At 43.3% G+C, this 15926-nt stretch overlaps 2 protein-coding genes across 2 annotated transcripts in view; one reads left to right on the top strand and one right to left on the bottom strand.

The window, feature by feature from the left end:
* Positions 1 to 15926, bottom strand: part of LOC108789201 (deoxyribonuclease gamma-like) — a 23040-nt gene that overhangs the window by 386 nt on the left and 6728 nt on the right. Inside the window, exons 2-7 of the mRNA XM_018559153.1 lie at positions 13581 to 13748; positions 9239 to 9327; positions 7859 to 7939; positions 6807 to 6919; positions 3838 to 3950; positions 1859 to 2016 (exon numbers count right to left, since the gene is read on the bottom strand). Of these exons, the coding sequence (XP_018414655.1) occupies positions 1859 to 2016; positions 3838 to 3950; positions 6807 to 6919; positions 7859 to 7939; positions 9239 to 9327; positions 13581 to 13718 (692 nt within the window). The 5' untranslated portion in view covers positions 13719 to 13748. The remainder of the gene's footprint in view (positions 1 to 1858; positions 2017 to 3837; positions 3951 to 6806; positions 6920 to 7858; positions 7940 to 9238; positions 9328 to 13580; positions 13749 to 15926) is intronic.
* LOC108789230 (mitochondrial carnitine/acylcarnitine carrier protein-like) overlaps positions 14898 to 15926 on the top strand; it is an 18847-nt gene continuing 17818 nt past the window's right edge. The window contains exon 1 of the mRNA XM_018559190.1: positions 14898 to 15185. Within this exon, the coding sequence (XP_018414692.1) occupies positions 15075 to 15185 (111 nt within the window). The 5' untranslated portion in view covers positions 14898 to 15074. The remainder of the gene's footprint in view (positions 15186 to 15926) is intronic.

The raw sequence follows: 15926 nt of genomic DNA on the forward strand, positions 1-15926 counted from the left end.
GCTGATGGGGCCCCAGCTTGTCTCGAAGCCGCTGGAGCGGCAATGCTGGGGCCCTGCGCTGCTAGGGCCAGGCCTCCGCCTCCTCGCCCTTCATCATCGGCCGATAGTCATGTAAGGGACCCGGGCGGGCCCCCCAGGCTGCCCGGGCCCCTTACATGAGTATCGGCCGTACCCCCCTGATGGCTGCCCTGAACACATTCATGCGAAGTGAAAGGTCCACTTCAGGACATACTAGTTAGTGGTTAAAGGAGAACACTTTAACCTCATAAAGGATTGTCACTCACCTCATAGTTCGAGCCGACCTGTGACAATGAAACTGTCACAGGTCGGCTCTATAGATCAGGAAGTGAGCAAACACATACCGTCGCCCGTTCACTTTCCGATCATCTCCCTGCAGAGAGCCGTAGGGATTCCCCCCCTTCCCTCTCCGATCCTTCAGAGCTGACTAGAGAAATGGACGGGGGAGGGGGCGGGCCCTGGTGGCTCTGCCTCTAGATAGGCAGAGCCCGCTGTCAATCAGCCAGCTGGGTGGATCCAGACAGTATTGTCGGGATCCGTCCCGGCCGCGGTGCTCTCAGTATATAGTGAGCAATAGCCCGCTATATACTGAGCTTTGGGTCACGGGAGGGCGTTAGCATATGTTCTCCCGTGACCCTTAAAGGAGAACTATGATGTGAGTGCTTTTTACTCATTCTCATAGTTCTAGCTCGACCTGTGACAATGAGACTGTCACAGGTCGGCTCAGTAGATCGGGAAGTGAGCGAACAAATACCGGCGTTCGCTCACTTCTCGATCCTGTTACAGCAGAGAGCCGTGACAGGGGAGGGACTGGATTCCCCCCGCTCCGATCCTCCAGCGATGACTGGCGGAACGGACAGGGAGGGGGCGGGTACAGCTGGTTCTGCCTCTAGATAGGCAGAGCCAGCTGTCACTCATGCAGCTGGGCGGATCCCGACATAATTGTCGGGATCCGTTTCAGCTGCGGCGTCTCAGTATGCCGCGAGCGGTAGCTGAGCTTAGGGTGACGGGAGGACTCTAGTTTGTGTCCCCCCGTTACCCTTAGGAGAACTATGGGGAAAAGCCCTAACCCCATAGTTCTCCTTTAAGAGAACTATGGGATAAAAAGGTTACCCCATAGTTCTATTTTACGGCATGCTTTAATGCACGCAGTAATATTGAATGGGTTGCCATTTTAGCATAGCTTAAGTAAATTTTAGGCTGACAAGTTCTTTTAGCAGCTTAATAAATAAGGGCTTAAGTGTCATATGTAAGTTTTTTATTTCCACTTAACAGGGTAGTGTGTTATTGAAGCTTAATCCTATAGGTTACCCATTCCACCTTTTAATGAGGAAATATCAAGACTACCATTGCAGACCTCCTCCTAAAAATGCAAATTGCTTGGCTGTCATACTAATTTAATTACTTCAGTGCTTTGAGTCATTAAGCTGGAACAAGCATGCAGATCAGAAAAGTCACATTGAAGTCACAACTTCTAACCTGCATACGTATTCTGGGTCTATGACAATGAAATTACAGTAACTAATTAAGCGTGACCTCCAGGCAACTATCATTTTAGGAAAGGTCAGCAATGGCAATCTCCATTCATGTTAAGTTCAGGTTTAAAGCATACTGCATTGCAATATGTCACCACTGTGAAGAATATTTGATAATAACAGATAATAACTGGAAGGAATGAGTATAGAATTATCATCTCGTGGCCACCACAGTAGCAGACATTTGGCCCCTAAGGTCTCATGTTCCTAACCCTGGTCCCGGCCCTCATCCACCATTTCAATAGTGGAATTATTTTTCATATTGGTGCATTAAGGGACTTGGAGGGATGGCAGACAGCTCTAACCTGTCATATGGGCACTTTGTGCTTTCTCTCACTGTAGTGTCCATGTCATCCCCGATCAGCCAATGAAAATCCGGATCACTATATAATCGGAGAGAGCGCCTCTTCTTCATAGAGAGGTAACTGCAGCCAGCATTAAAGTCGCCCATAAAAACCAGATTCTGTTATGAAAATGAAGAATGAAAAGTTATTCTTGAGTAGACTCAATCGGTGAGAAGCACTGAAAATGTAATGTCATATCTTTAGTGAAACCATACGTTGCCCCCCACAGAGCAAAGCACAGCTTTACATGAAAGTGGATTGGCTGAGCAGTTCTCTCTCTCCTCACAGCTCGGCAATCCTGCATGACAGCTCCCTCCTCTGGATTGCCGGCTACAGAGCTCCATTTCTCCTTGGATCCCCACTGCCTCTGCCCATACAGGTGGAGGAGAGCAGCAGGGATCCGAGGAGAAGCTGCAGGCTGTGCCACTCCTTCTACTCCCTGCCGCCCTGCCTTGCCCTTCCTACAGCCCTGCAGGAGACATCGGTTACCAGAACAAACCAAACATTTTTGCTAGAGTTATACTTTGAAGGAGAATTCAAGTGCAGCTACAAAAGTAGGTTTCTGTTTTTAACAGACAGTGGTAGAAATCAAGGAATACAATAGCTAAGGCGTATCTAATCCATATTGTGGCTAAATTACGTAGAATATTGGGCTTGGCTTAAAGGAGCATGGCTAAATTGAGTTTGAGCCTATATTTTGTATTTCCTGTACATAGTCTGCAATCCTGCTACCCACAAAACAGTCCATAATCACTGTACTAAGAGTGACAGTCTCATTTACATTAAAGGATCAATTAAACAATATAGAACTAAAAAAATATACACAGAGAGCTAACACTGTGTCTGAGGCTACCCTAAAGAAGAACTTAAGATAACTGTGGCCCAATGTTTTTTGCCATAGTTCTCTTCAGGATCACAGGAGGACATATACTAATATCCTCCTGTGACCCAAAACTCAGCATATAACAGGCTATTGCCCACTATATGCTGACAGTGCAGAGCCGTGCTGTGGCCAGGAAAGATTCCAACAATATTGTCAGGATCCACCCCGCTGCCTGATTGACAGCTGGCTCTGCCTCTCTAGAGCCAGAGCCAGCTGTGCCCGCCCAAAAGATCCATTTGGATCAGTGGGTGTGGTGGGGGGGCATTAGTGCTCAGTGACAGATGAGGGGGCAACACTAATGCTCAGAAAGGGGGTGGAGGGGGATTGTCGGCACTATATAAATGCCTGTAATATTATAAATAAATAAGTGCTCAGCAGGGGGTGATGGTGGTGAGGAGAAAAATAGTGCCCGGTGGGGGAAACAATAGTGCCCAGCAGGGGGTGGAAAAAATTGGAGTCAGAATATCTGCACAGTGCTTGCAGCTGATTGTCTGCAAGCATTGTTCAGCCAACAAACTTTCAAACATGTTACTTTGCAAAAGTTGATCTAATGATCGCCTTCTGTCAACAAGATATGGTCACCAGTGGAGCGAATTTGGTCCGATTCCTGCTGAATCGGCGAAATTCGCTCCTTGTCTATCCAGCTTTTATTTTTTCCAAGATTTTCTCCATCCCTTTTTTTCTCCCTGAATCAGGTTCTGAGTGACAGATTAAATAATGCAATCTCCCTGGTAAAGTGCTGTCACCCTGGCATGTTTTAGGCACCAGGGGCTAAAGAAGAAATTGTGAAGGCAGGATTAATGGAGAGGTAGAAGGAAGGCAGACCCTCACCAGGGTAGTGATGTTCATTACTAGCCCAGAGAGTAGGCTGCAGACTTTGAATAGCAGTGTCACATTCTGACTTTTTAGTGAACAGAACAGCAGATATATCATCAGATAAAACTATTTAAATAGAAATATGTGCTTCAACTGTGTATGTAGCATTTCACTGGAGTTCTGCTTTAAGAATGTGATCTGTTTTTTACTAAAATTGTCAGGATAGTTGCATTTCATTTACATTACAGCGCCAGCGGCTCCTGACATCCAGAAATACATCATAAAGGGTTTCAAGTTCCTCCATGGCTTTGTCTGGGACTGTATGTTGGGGAATCAGAACCAGATCTTGCAGGTCTAAGTAGGAAGAGAGATATGGCATCACATAATTTATATATACACACAGACACATCAATACAGCTAACAATACACAGTATATAAACGGTATATAAATATATACTGTATCTCCATATGTGACGATAATGGGGTTTGAGTCTAATGATATTAAAAATAGCATTCTCTTGTCCCCCTGTCCCCCGATCCAGAGCAAATGTAGGCCTTCATTTAGTCATTTGCCAGGTCCCTCCACATTCCACAGAACAGAACATTTTATGGGGGCCCTAATTAAAGGTATGCAACCAGGTTAGGTATGGATACCTACACTGAGCCAAGCTGGGCCAATGTAAGTATCCATAAACGATCATTCTTGAGTTCAGATTTTTAGTCCTATTTTACCTACACTGGCCATTCCATCCTATAAAACCTATTGACTAGAAGATGTCCCTCTTGTACCACAATCCCGCTAAAGCTGTAGAAAATTGTAACACTCTCCAGCAGGAAGGGAAATGATTACATGTAAACAGAGTGCAACAACAACCAATATGTTTGCCAATACCACATTTTTAGAGAAGAGGAAATAACCGTGACACATTTATTTTAAAACACGACTGTAAAACAATCAATGGTAAAAACAATGTAGGTTCCTGTTATTAGGAATTGATAGATCCAATGTCTACTTGACAATAGTCATCTGTAAGACTTCATATCAGCAGCAGATGACAAAAAGATCAGAAGTACAGTACAGAAGGTTCTTAATACACGCCGCTGCATTTCAGAACCTTGCATGCATTTAAAATTTCACAGCTCTAAAACTATATTTGTTTTCCCTATTGTATATAACAAAAACTACCTAGGTACACCCTGCAAAGGTACAGAATGGGACCTGCTATACTCAAAGGTATGCACCGATACTAGTATCAGTGCCGATACGGAGTATGTGGGCGAGTGTAAGGAGTGCCAATGGTTTGGCAGAAGAACGAAGTGGAACTCACTGGCAGGAAATGGCCTGAAGCGTCCGAAGGTAGAGGTACAAAAGGGTTAATCCAAAGAGAAGTCAAGTCCAATCCGAGTCGAGGCAGGCAGCAAAGGTTCAGGGGCGAAAGGCAGTCCAAGGTCGGCAACAGGAGGTCCAGATAAAGGGGGTCAGGAAACAAAGCAAGGCACATGTACAGTGAGCTAGGAAATCACACCACAGGATGAGATAACTCAGCAGCAAGCCAGAGCTCTGGCCAGTTTTTTATAGAAAGGGGTTGTAAGTCTGCCCCCCTGTCACCGAGGCAACCAGGAGGCTTCTCTCCACGAGAGCCAATGGCAGGCGAGAGGTGGTATGGGTGTGTACTGGAACCTCCCCCAGCTAGATCCACACCTGAGGCCTAAACAGGTGCAGGCGCACTATGCACGTGCTCCTGGGGATGCGCGCGCAGCCTGCGTACTGCGCATGCGCACCTGCCTCACGACTCGCGCATGCGCACCTGCAACCCGGGCGCCAGTGGTTCTGCCAGGCTGGAGGGAGACCCGTACCCTGCGCCGTGCCCGCTGACCCTGTGGGGAGGTGACACCCCTGGTTTCCTGACAGCGAATACTTGTACTCGCCCAAATGCTCTGATACTTACTCCTGATATCGGAGCTCTCCCTCTGACCGGGATGCCGCAAGGGAGCATGGAGCCGCATTCAGGCTTCCTGATTGGCTAGGAAGCCGACTTCATGTGTTGCTAGGCAGCCTGGCTTCCTGACCAATCAGGACTGGGTGGCACATCATTAACCAGCTTCCTTATAGGCTAGGAAGCCGCTCACTTGTTGCTAGGCAGCCTGGCTTCCTGACCAATCAGGACTGGGTGGTACATCATGACCCGGCTTCCTTATAGGCTAGGAAGCTGGCTTCACTTGTTGCTAGGCAGCCTGGCTTCCTGACCAATCAGGAAGCCAGGCTGCCACACAGTGGCACGAGGGAAGTGAAGCTGGCGTTCTTTCCATAGAACACCGGCTTCCTGATAATCTGGTACCTTGGGATGTAGGTATCCATATTTGGTATGGGTGAGTGCCCAAATTTTTTTATCAGTACTCGATACCGCTAAACCGGTATCGGTGCATCCCTACTGAAAGGGTCAGTCTGGCCTAAGCTAATTTACAGAAAAACTGGATGACCGCACACCAACTATTTCAGAACTATTTCTTTTATAAAAGTATAACACAAGAGATGAATTGAGACCTACTGACGCATTTCACCAGTGCTTAGTCATATACCCAAAGCTGATATTTCACTGTTTAGTGGATACTAGATAATTAAACTTGACAGATTCTTCAATCTCCCAGAGAACTCTGGGATCTCTGAGATACGTTCTGGGGTGTACATAGCATACATGTGCCCATTATGAGGGGCTTGAAGCATCAATGCTGGATTTTTTAACTGGATCTGGAGAGATTGACCCTTTAAGCTGTGTCTGCCAACCCAGGGGTTAAACAAGATTATTTTATAAGTAAATGTCTCAAATGTGTACAAAGACAACAACAAAATACATTTTGTAGTGCAGGCAAGGGTTAGAACACCTGTCTAGGTCATGCAGCTGTTTCCGTTCATGTTGGGGATATTTCTCCTCACTTCCTGTTTTGATGACTTCCTGCCACACCCTGATACACAGTATGTCATCAGGACAGGAAGTGAGGGAAAATCTCTCCAGTAGAGAGATGGATGGAAATAAACCTTGGAGAGTTTCTTACCCTTCCTCACCTTATACAGTTAAAAAAAGGTTTGGTGTTCCACTTTAAAACCTATAGATATATAAATATGAATGTGAACAATTCTATTATTTTAGCACAATGTATCCCCAGTCAGAAATGTCTTTTCAAAACCTACAATGTTTGCTATTCACTGACCTGCAGATTGCAATGTGAAGCGGACCACATATGGTTCCCGAGCAAAAATGTCTGGTTTGGATGGGTCATTGTCATGGTACTTATACTGATCCCTCACTGAAATCTTGTCTGATCTATGAAATAAATCAGGAGCAAATTAGGAATCAAGAGAAGGTGATGAATCAGGAAAAGGCTCAGAATCGGGAGAAAGATAGGAATCAGAAGGATGAAATATTGTAAATATTGTATAATAATATTTTGTACTGCTATTTCCAACCAACAACTCTCAGCTTTTTTTTACACATTTTCAAAAAAATCCTGTTGTTTACAGAGTTCAATATCTCAAGCTGAAATTGTTACACACAATTAAATCAGGGCAGTGACTCCTCCTTCATCTTCCCCCTTCGTATGACCCTATCTGAGGTTTCCATTGGAGACAGAGTATCTGAAAGGAGACAACTACTGATGTACTCTCTCTTTAGGGAACACATAATGCTCATGGTGTCATGGTTCACCCAGCATTAAATGTTTATTTGTTAACTACCGTAATCATTTTATGAAAATATATAAAAAAATATAAAACATCGGTTTAAAAACATATACATTCAAAAACATTACAAAGATTACAAAATGTTTCATACAAATGTCCCAAAAGCAATACAGTTTCCTTTAAAAACAAAGCCCATCAAATAAAAAAATTCAGGCACTGCCATTGCTGAACTTCATACGGAAATGCTGCTTGTTATGCTAAACCTCTGGCCTCAGTACTTTCTGAGTCATACAGAATCAGAATTCCTAAGGATCTGCAAAATTGTTTCAGGCCAGTTTCTAAAATATTGAAGCGGGTCAGCAGGGCAGCGGGGAAGCTGGCATTTTCAGGAGTGGCCAGCAGTGCCAGCCCTGTGTTTGTGGTTAACAAGGCAATCTTAAATGAACCTGGTCATTATCTAGGAGTTTGTAAACTGGTGGCTTTCCACTGTTGCACTCTACCAAGAGGTCAGCAGAGTATCCTAACTGATACTGGAGGTTGACAGCATATTATTACCCATACAGAGGTGTATTACAAGACTTACTTATATATGAAGACATATTGTTCAGTGTAAGACTTCCGGCCCAGAGAGGGACTAACAACAGCCAGGAAAAGGTCTTGTGGTCTATGAAGGAAAAATCATAATGCAGCTTCCATTAAAAAAATACCTGGTGATCCTGCCATGAAAGTCATTGTTCAAGCACTTCCCATTATAGGATGACAACAGTCTCCCAATTGTGCTCCTGCATTGTCACCCTGTCACATGTGCACCTGATGGGAGACTACGAGTGACCATGCTAATACACATTGTACAGGCATTCCCCATCATTGTCAGTATCAGAAATCTTATTCAGAGAAAAGGAGCTGGAGGGAGTGCAGGAATTGTCTGAAAAACACTGGAGGAGATCAGCACCACTGAGATGCCAAAATGGATAATAAAAAGATGTAAAACTGCATTTATTTAAAAAATGCAAAATGTTTATGTTACGCAGTGCTTCAGAAAACTAAAAGTCAGCTCGTAAGGCTGCATTCTGGCATTCCTGTGACAGGAACCTACAGATTCCTGTAGCAGAAATGCCAGGTGTCCACATTTAGATGCGGTCTGTTCATGTTAATGACCCGATCACAGCGGCAGTATCTTAAAGCAGCAGTCCACATGTAATCCAGTGTGTTACATTTACATGCAGTTTGGAATAGATCACTGTCCCTGGACACAGAATAGTGAACTGTTCCAAATTGGACACTGAGATTCCTGCCACAGGAATCCATAGGTTCTTGCTGGAGGAATCCCAAATCTTGTCATGTGAATGGGGCCTTAGGGGTTAGATTTAATTTAAAGTGACACTAATTTAGAAATTAAATCTTAAAAATACATTCAAGTACCTAAACTATTAAAGTGACATTAACGTTTTGTTTTTTTCCCCATTGTAATTCTGCTTTAATACTTACCTTATGTGATGCGTCTTGGTGCGATCATCTTCAACCTTCCACCCATTTCTCCAAGCTCGCCCCCGTGATGGACTACAATCCCATGATTAGTTTACTAATTTGCCGTGCGTATTTTGCCATGCATACACGACACATGCACAAACGCGGAATGTGTTTGCGTTGCCATTACTAGGTAATGGCACTCCAAACACAGCCGAGCAAACTTGGTTTTTCCACACATGTTCGCGCGTAAGAACACGCACAAATGCGCAGGAAAAAAATGAGGAACGCATTTCGCCAAATTTGCATCATGTACTTGTTTTCCTGTTGGCATGCGTCCAGGGACTTAATGGGGATCAATGGAGATGTGCAGAAAGTAAAGTCCCGCAAAGGTGTGGGAACATGTGTTTCAGCAATGCGGGTCCCCGCTACGCCCCAGTGTGACCAGAGGCTTAATATGTAACAGTTCCAAAACTGATTTCCCAGCCACACCCACCTGTTCAGTTCCTGCAAGAGTTTGGACAAGGCTTGGCCTTTGGGGTCCTGCACTTCCTGGAGGAGACAGATGTCGCACCGCTGTACAATCTGCAATAAAAATTGAAAGACATTTTCTAAAAAGCTGCTTTGGCTCAAACAGAAAAAAACAAACTAATTTCAAGTAAACAAAGTTATCCATATAATGGAAATGTATTTTTATTATATAAATAGCACAAAGTTCCCTTTACTTTAATAACATATATATAACACTGTACCTTCTGGAATGTTTATCTTCTAAATCTTTGTACTATATTGCAAGAACACAATGTAACTTTAAGGTTGCTGTAAAATAAAACAAATGCCTTGCTTGTTACTTAAAGGGGAACTATGAGGTGAGTGATTTCCACTCATCCTCATAGTTAGAGCCGACCTGTGACAAAGAAGCTGTCACCGGTCGGCTCTATCAATCCGGAAGTGAGCAGAAACATGCACAAATCTGCTCACTTCTCGATCGTCTCCCTGCAGTGAGCAGTGACTGTTAGTCACTGCTCCCCGCAGGGATTCCCCCCTCACCCCTCCGATCCTCCAGCGCTGACTGGAGGAACGGACGTGGAAGGGGGGGGGGGGCACAGCTGGCTCTGCCTCTAGATAGGCCGACCCCGCTGTCATTCACACAGCTGGGCGGATCTTGACAGTATTGTTGGGATCCGTCCTGGCTGTGGCGCTCTCAGTATATCACGGGCAATAGCCTGCTAAATACTGAGCATTGGGGTCACGTGAGGAGGTTAGTAATATATGTCCTCCCGTGACCCTAAAGAGAACTATGGGGAAAAACACTTACCCTATAGTTCTCTTTTAAAATAAAACTGATATAACCTATAATTGCTATACAAGTCATTTTGTAATGTAATGTTATTTAAAATAACCATAATCGACATGCTGATAGTGTTGATGGAAGAATTGGGTCTATTTTTTTGTTCAGCCCGCAGGTTGAACGAAAAAAATAGATCAGTGTATGGCCAGCCTTATAGTCTTCACACACAAAGTGATGCAAAGGCTGCAGTGTTTTGTAGTACAACACTGGGCCTAATCAGCTGTTTATAGTGAAGGCAGGTTCCCTCATTTAGTTGTCAGTTTAACCCCTTAGCGACACAGCTTCAGAATTTATTTTAGTTCCTGGGAACCGAAGCAATTTTGCCATTTGTGCTGATAGTTTATTTCATCATTTCCATCTTCCTCCTTCATTGCACCTACACATATTATATAACGTTTTTTAAAGGACAAAACAGGGTTTAATTTGATGTGACATATGCATATATAAATTCTTATTTTTTATAAAAAAATACAAATTAATAAAAAAAAAAACAAAACAGTTTTCACAGTTTTGACAATAATAATGTGTACATAATTAGTGTAGCTAACAAAGTAATTCATAATACATTCTTATGTTTGTCCTGATTTATAGGGTATAGCATATGTCTGGGATTTCACTTTATTTGGGGAGTTATAGGTCACAAAATACATGGAGTAAAATACAATTTTAGTGTGGAACAATTTCAGAGTGTGGTATGTATGTCTCCTATATTTAATAGCCTCCTCACCACTAAATGTTCTTATAATTTTTTTATTAAACATATTTGTTTTTATCTTGTTTTTACTTTACTTGAAAACATTTTTTTTTTAACTTTTAAAACTTTTTTTAAAACTAGGTGGCACTAAAAGTTTCATTGTTACAGGGGCTTTGGATACTTAGTATTGAGAGGAAACACTGTATTCTCCTCAGGGATACGTTGTATGACTTTTGTAGCACACTGATCTGGCTTGCAGCTCCACAACAAGCTGGATTAGCTATCGCTGTGATGACAGTGCTGGGACCCCCTAATTTGCTGTTGAGGGTCTGCTTCTGACACAGAGGGACCCAGCAACAGCATGAACCAGCGCTCATTTTCCTGCATTACAGAATTATTCTGTCACTGATCTTTAACTGAGAGGTCGTGACGGAATAATTCCGTCATCAGTCGGGAAGGGGTTAAGAAAGGGCCTATATCCACTTTACATCTATTTAAAAAAAGTATTTTAATTGTGCTTTCTTTTTATTTCCATACTCAACTCCAGATTTTTTGTTTGCTTTAGACATAATGGGGAAAGGGTAGGACCTTTGTCGGGCATTAGACCCCATTCACACCTATATGTTTAGGTGTGATTAGGATTTCCTGCATCAGAAACTTGCATTTTCCTGCAGCAGAAATCCCTAATCCACCGTTTACAAGCAGCAGTTCAAGTTAATGCTCAGTTAACAGTCACTGCTTTTTAATACTGGCACACCACATGTAATCATATCAGATCAATCACTCTCCCTGGACGCACAATTGATGTGTTAACTTGCACAGGTGACAGCTGCTGCTTGTAAATGGCAGATTAGGCATTCCTGCTGCAGGAAAACGCAAGGTCCTGATGCAGGAATCTTTAATCACACACAGGGCAGCCATCAGAAATTTTGGGGCCCCTTACACAACTTTAGGCCTGGCCCCACCCCAAGGCTTTTTTACCCGGCTGTCCCATTGAGTCCCATTGAGTCCGCCCACCGGTCGTCCCTCCGGGTCCTTCAATGCACTTTTATTTTAACACTGTTACAACTTAATGTAAATGTGTATTCCAAGTCATCCGTGCATTCAATATTTGTCCCTAGGTGACATTAGGGGTCTGAAAGACCCCGATGTCTCCATAAAGAGGACCTGTCACACCCTATCTGCTATTACATATGGTGCTTGCTAGCTCCCTATGTGATAGCAATAGCGTTAGTGTAAAAAAAAAAAAAAAGTGTTTAAAAATTAAAGTCACATAAGAAAAATGTAATAAATGCAAAAAAAACAATTTAAGCCCCCCACGTGCACACACATACACACGCAAACACGCGTCGGTCCGCCTACATGCGAAAACGACAATTTCGCTACACGTTACAAATCGCCGCGAATGTCGGAGTGAAAGCAATAATTCAAGGGCCATCAATCACTGTTAGCACTAAACTGATGAGCGGTAAAAGTGTTTAAAATGTTCCCTATTGGAAATTTTGGGTATGTAAATTTTTTTGGCTTCACGGGCGAACGCAATTTTAAGGCTGGACATGTTTGGTATCTGTTTACCCGGCGTGACCCCTGTCTTTTATATATTACCCAAAATTGGCATTATATTATGTTTTTGTGCACTAAATTTTAATTTATTTTTTTTTTTTAAATACCAGTTTGGTAAACATTTGCGCAAAAATCGTGTGACATAAAAAATTGCAACTAGCATTTTTTTTATTCTACAGGGCCTCTGCTTTCAGAACATATATCATTGTTTGGGGGTCTGAAGCTGTTTTCTAGCCAAAAATTTATATTTTCTCATGTGTGCGCAAATAGTAAAAAAATGCCCCCGGACAGCAAGTGGTTAAAATGTGCACCTGACATTCAGTTTTCTGCTGTTCTGAAGTCATGAATAAAACATGTGATTTATGAAGGGGAGGAAGTCTGTCAGGTAGACATGCACTTAGCTCCATAATTTCTTCCTTTCTGTCTGTCCCCCCCACCCCAGTGTCCGTCGCTCACTCTCTTCCCCTTCCTCCTCTCAGTGTCCATCAGTCTCTCTCACTCTCCCCCCCCCCCCTTCTCTGAGGGGGAGGAGGGGGAGAAGAGTGAGACACAGACCGACGATGCTGAGAGGAGGGAGGGAAGAATGAGAGAGAGACCGACCGATGCTAAGAAGCTGTCAGCGTTGGTTGATCTGTCTCTCTCTCCCCCCAGTCTCTGTCACAACCCCCACCATCCCTGGGGCCTCTGTCTGCAGTGCTGGGAAACACTTACCTTTCCCCTCCAGGCAGGCAGCAGCCGACATGCACATCTTCATCCTCGATCTCTGGCGCTTCTGCCCAGGAAATTAGGCTCCGCCCCCTTAAGCACTTCAGCGGAAGATACCAATAGCGTGGGGGGTGGGGCGGGACAAAGCAAATGTAACTATTCATATAATTCTATCAGAAAAAAAATTGTAGCTTGGAGCCCGGGCCCCCCCGGCCACCGGGGCCCCTTACAATGGTACTGTCCTACCCCCCTGACGGCGGCCCTGATCGCACATAAACATATAGGTGTGAATGAGGCCTAAGATGCTAGCTGTTCCTAATTTAACAGGATTCTCAATTTTTTTTCTGTCTGACACTTATCAAATAGACAGGAAGTAAGAAGAAAGTTTCCCAATGGGGTCAAACATGGCAACAAACATCTGACAAAGCTAGAAAAAAAAACACTTAAGCTGGAGTCTGGCTTTAAGATTACCAGCTTGAGCTCTGCATATCACAGGTACACAACAGGCTGTGTTCTCCATACTACCTTGACTATTAAATCCAGCACCTCCTGGTTGGCGGCCTTCTTCTCCCCAAAGTGCTGGGCATTGAAGGCGCAGATTCTGAAGGGCCACACGTAGGGCCATAGGAGGTGAAAGAGTAGAAGGTATAGCCAGGGGAACATCTCAAGTCTTTTCGATCAACTCCTCATGTTCTGAAAGATAAAATGGACAGGCTGTCCAGAACCAGCTACTTCAGAAGGTAGTTTGTTAAATTCTATCAAGGAAAATGATCACAAATATAGATTAAATAATAGTATATACAGTACATACTATAATATTATTTGCAGCTCTTTGGAGCATCCAACTACTTCTATGACATGTCCCCAGACTCTGACCATCTCCTACAGCATGTCCACAGTCTCTGACCATCTCCTACAGCATGTCTACAGTCTCTGACCATCTTCTATAGCATGTCCATGGACTTTGACCATCTCCTACAGCATGTCCACAGTCTCTGACCATCTCCTACAGCCTCTGACCATCTTCTATACAGTTTCTTGGCTGTTGGAGGCTTAACGGCTGTTCATGTTACAAGTGAAGCAGGAAGTTTTAAAATGAAATGGCCAAGCTGTATTCTAATCTTCCAGTTTCCCCACGGCTGATTTAAACCTCATTCTCCACAGAGGAAGTTGGAGTTTCCCTGTGAGGTGGCTTATTGCAAAGCTCAAAAAATATTTTTCAAATGTGCATGACTCAGTGCAAAGTTTCCCATAATCTTTTTTAGAGGAAACACTCTTTCAATCAGCATTTCTATATATTGAAATTTGCTGCATTAGTATTAATATTTGGCTGTTCAAGTGCAACTAAAAACCTACAAGTGGCTTTATTTTCAAATAAAATAAGCATAGATAACGTTTGCAATACAACAAAAAAATTAAAAGAAATACCGGTAACTAATGCAGAGGGCAAAAAAGAGCATTCTTAAAAAGAAATAGTTATGTGTAAAGTACAAATGTCAGTGCACGAGGGCAGAAAGCATGTCATTCCTCAGTATAGTGCCACAGTGTGACAGCTGAATTTGGCAAAGGAATGTGAAGCTTTTGCCAGGCAGGTTAAAGTCTGGAGAGTGAAGCCACACGATCAATGTTACTGTGTAACCCTCTGCTCTCTTACATTCTATCACTTATTCATTTTTATTTCTATTATAGAGTAACTTATTCTTCATGGTCTTGTTTTAATTGGTGGTGACACTGCAAGGACTTCCACAGTTACTTTCTACCTTTATATAACACTAACATCACCATTAATAAATTATTTCACAACTATCTGGTTATCTTTTATTGCATACTACTCAGCAATTCCTGGTCCCTCCTGCCAGTCGGATGTTCAGCAGCATTTGTTGCACCATCGGCTGCACTGGTGTTTGAGCTTTGCACACTCGTCCACTCTCCTCCCACAATCTGCCCTCTGCTATATCTTACACCCTGGATTATCACCCAGCATCACACTCCATCCACGGTTCATCTCAGCTCACCCTCATGTCTACTGAGAATGCAGCTCACCCTCTGGCTTATATTAAACATTTTATCTCGGGAGGGATGGGGGGAGTGTGTCTTACACTGGCGGGGCAGCCTCTCGACACCATTAAGGTGAGTCACCTTTTCACTACTCTTCCCCAAATTATAGTGTAATATCTAATCATGAAGGGACATGTGTTCAAGGGGCAGGTTAGAAATTGCTAGTGACCACTGTGTTCACCATTTGGGTGGGCTTATTATTCAGCATATGCATACCCACAACTATCCCTCATTTAAAGGGACTGTCCCTCTTTTTGGAAACAAATTCCTCTGTTCCTCTTTCTTCAGTTGCCCCTCTTCTTGCTCTGATATAATACAATCAATCTTTAACTACCAAATGGGGTTATATTACACTAAGCCTTTTGACCAATCTCTAAATGATTGAATGTGTTATTTTAAAGCCAATATAAAGCAAGCAAAGAAGTGAAAAAAGCATTTGTGTGTTTAAATAATCAATCATTGGCGAGTAGATTTTTCATGGTCCATGTAACTGGCAGAGTGGCAGGGGTGTGTCTTTTACCTATATACTTTGTGCTAAAAGGTGTCCCTCTTTCTCATCCCAGAAAGTTGGGGGTTATGCAGATGTCAGCAGTCAACCAGTCAACATCAGTTGTAACAGCTACCACTATGCTGGAAAACTTCTGTTGCTCAACATTGATAAAAAGGAAAGTAAAAGCAGTTATTGGATTTCCTTTGCATGGTTTTATACAGTCCCTTTGAACCAAAAATGGTGTTTGCTGGAGAGTTAGACTGTCTGTCAGTTTCTTATATCTCTTGGGGACACTATTGGTGAAATGTATGCACAGAGTTTCC

This window comes from Nanorana parkeri, unplaced genomic scaffold (assembly GCF_000935625.1).
Source record: "Nanorana parkeri isolate BGI_ZX_2015 unplaced genomic scaffold, ASM93562v1 scaffold380, whole genome shotgun sequence".
Classification (NCBI taxonomy): domain Eukaryota; kingdom Metazoa; phylum Chordata; class Amphibia; order Anura; family Dicroglossidae; genus Nanorana; species Nanorana parkeri.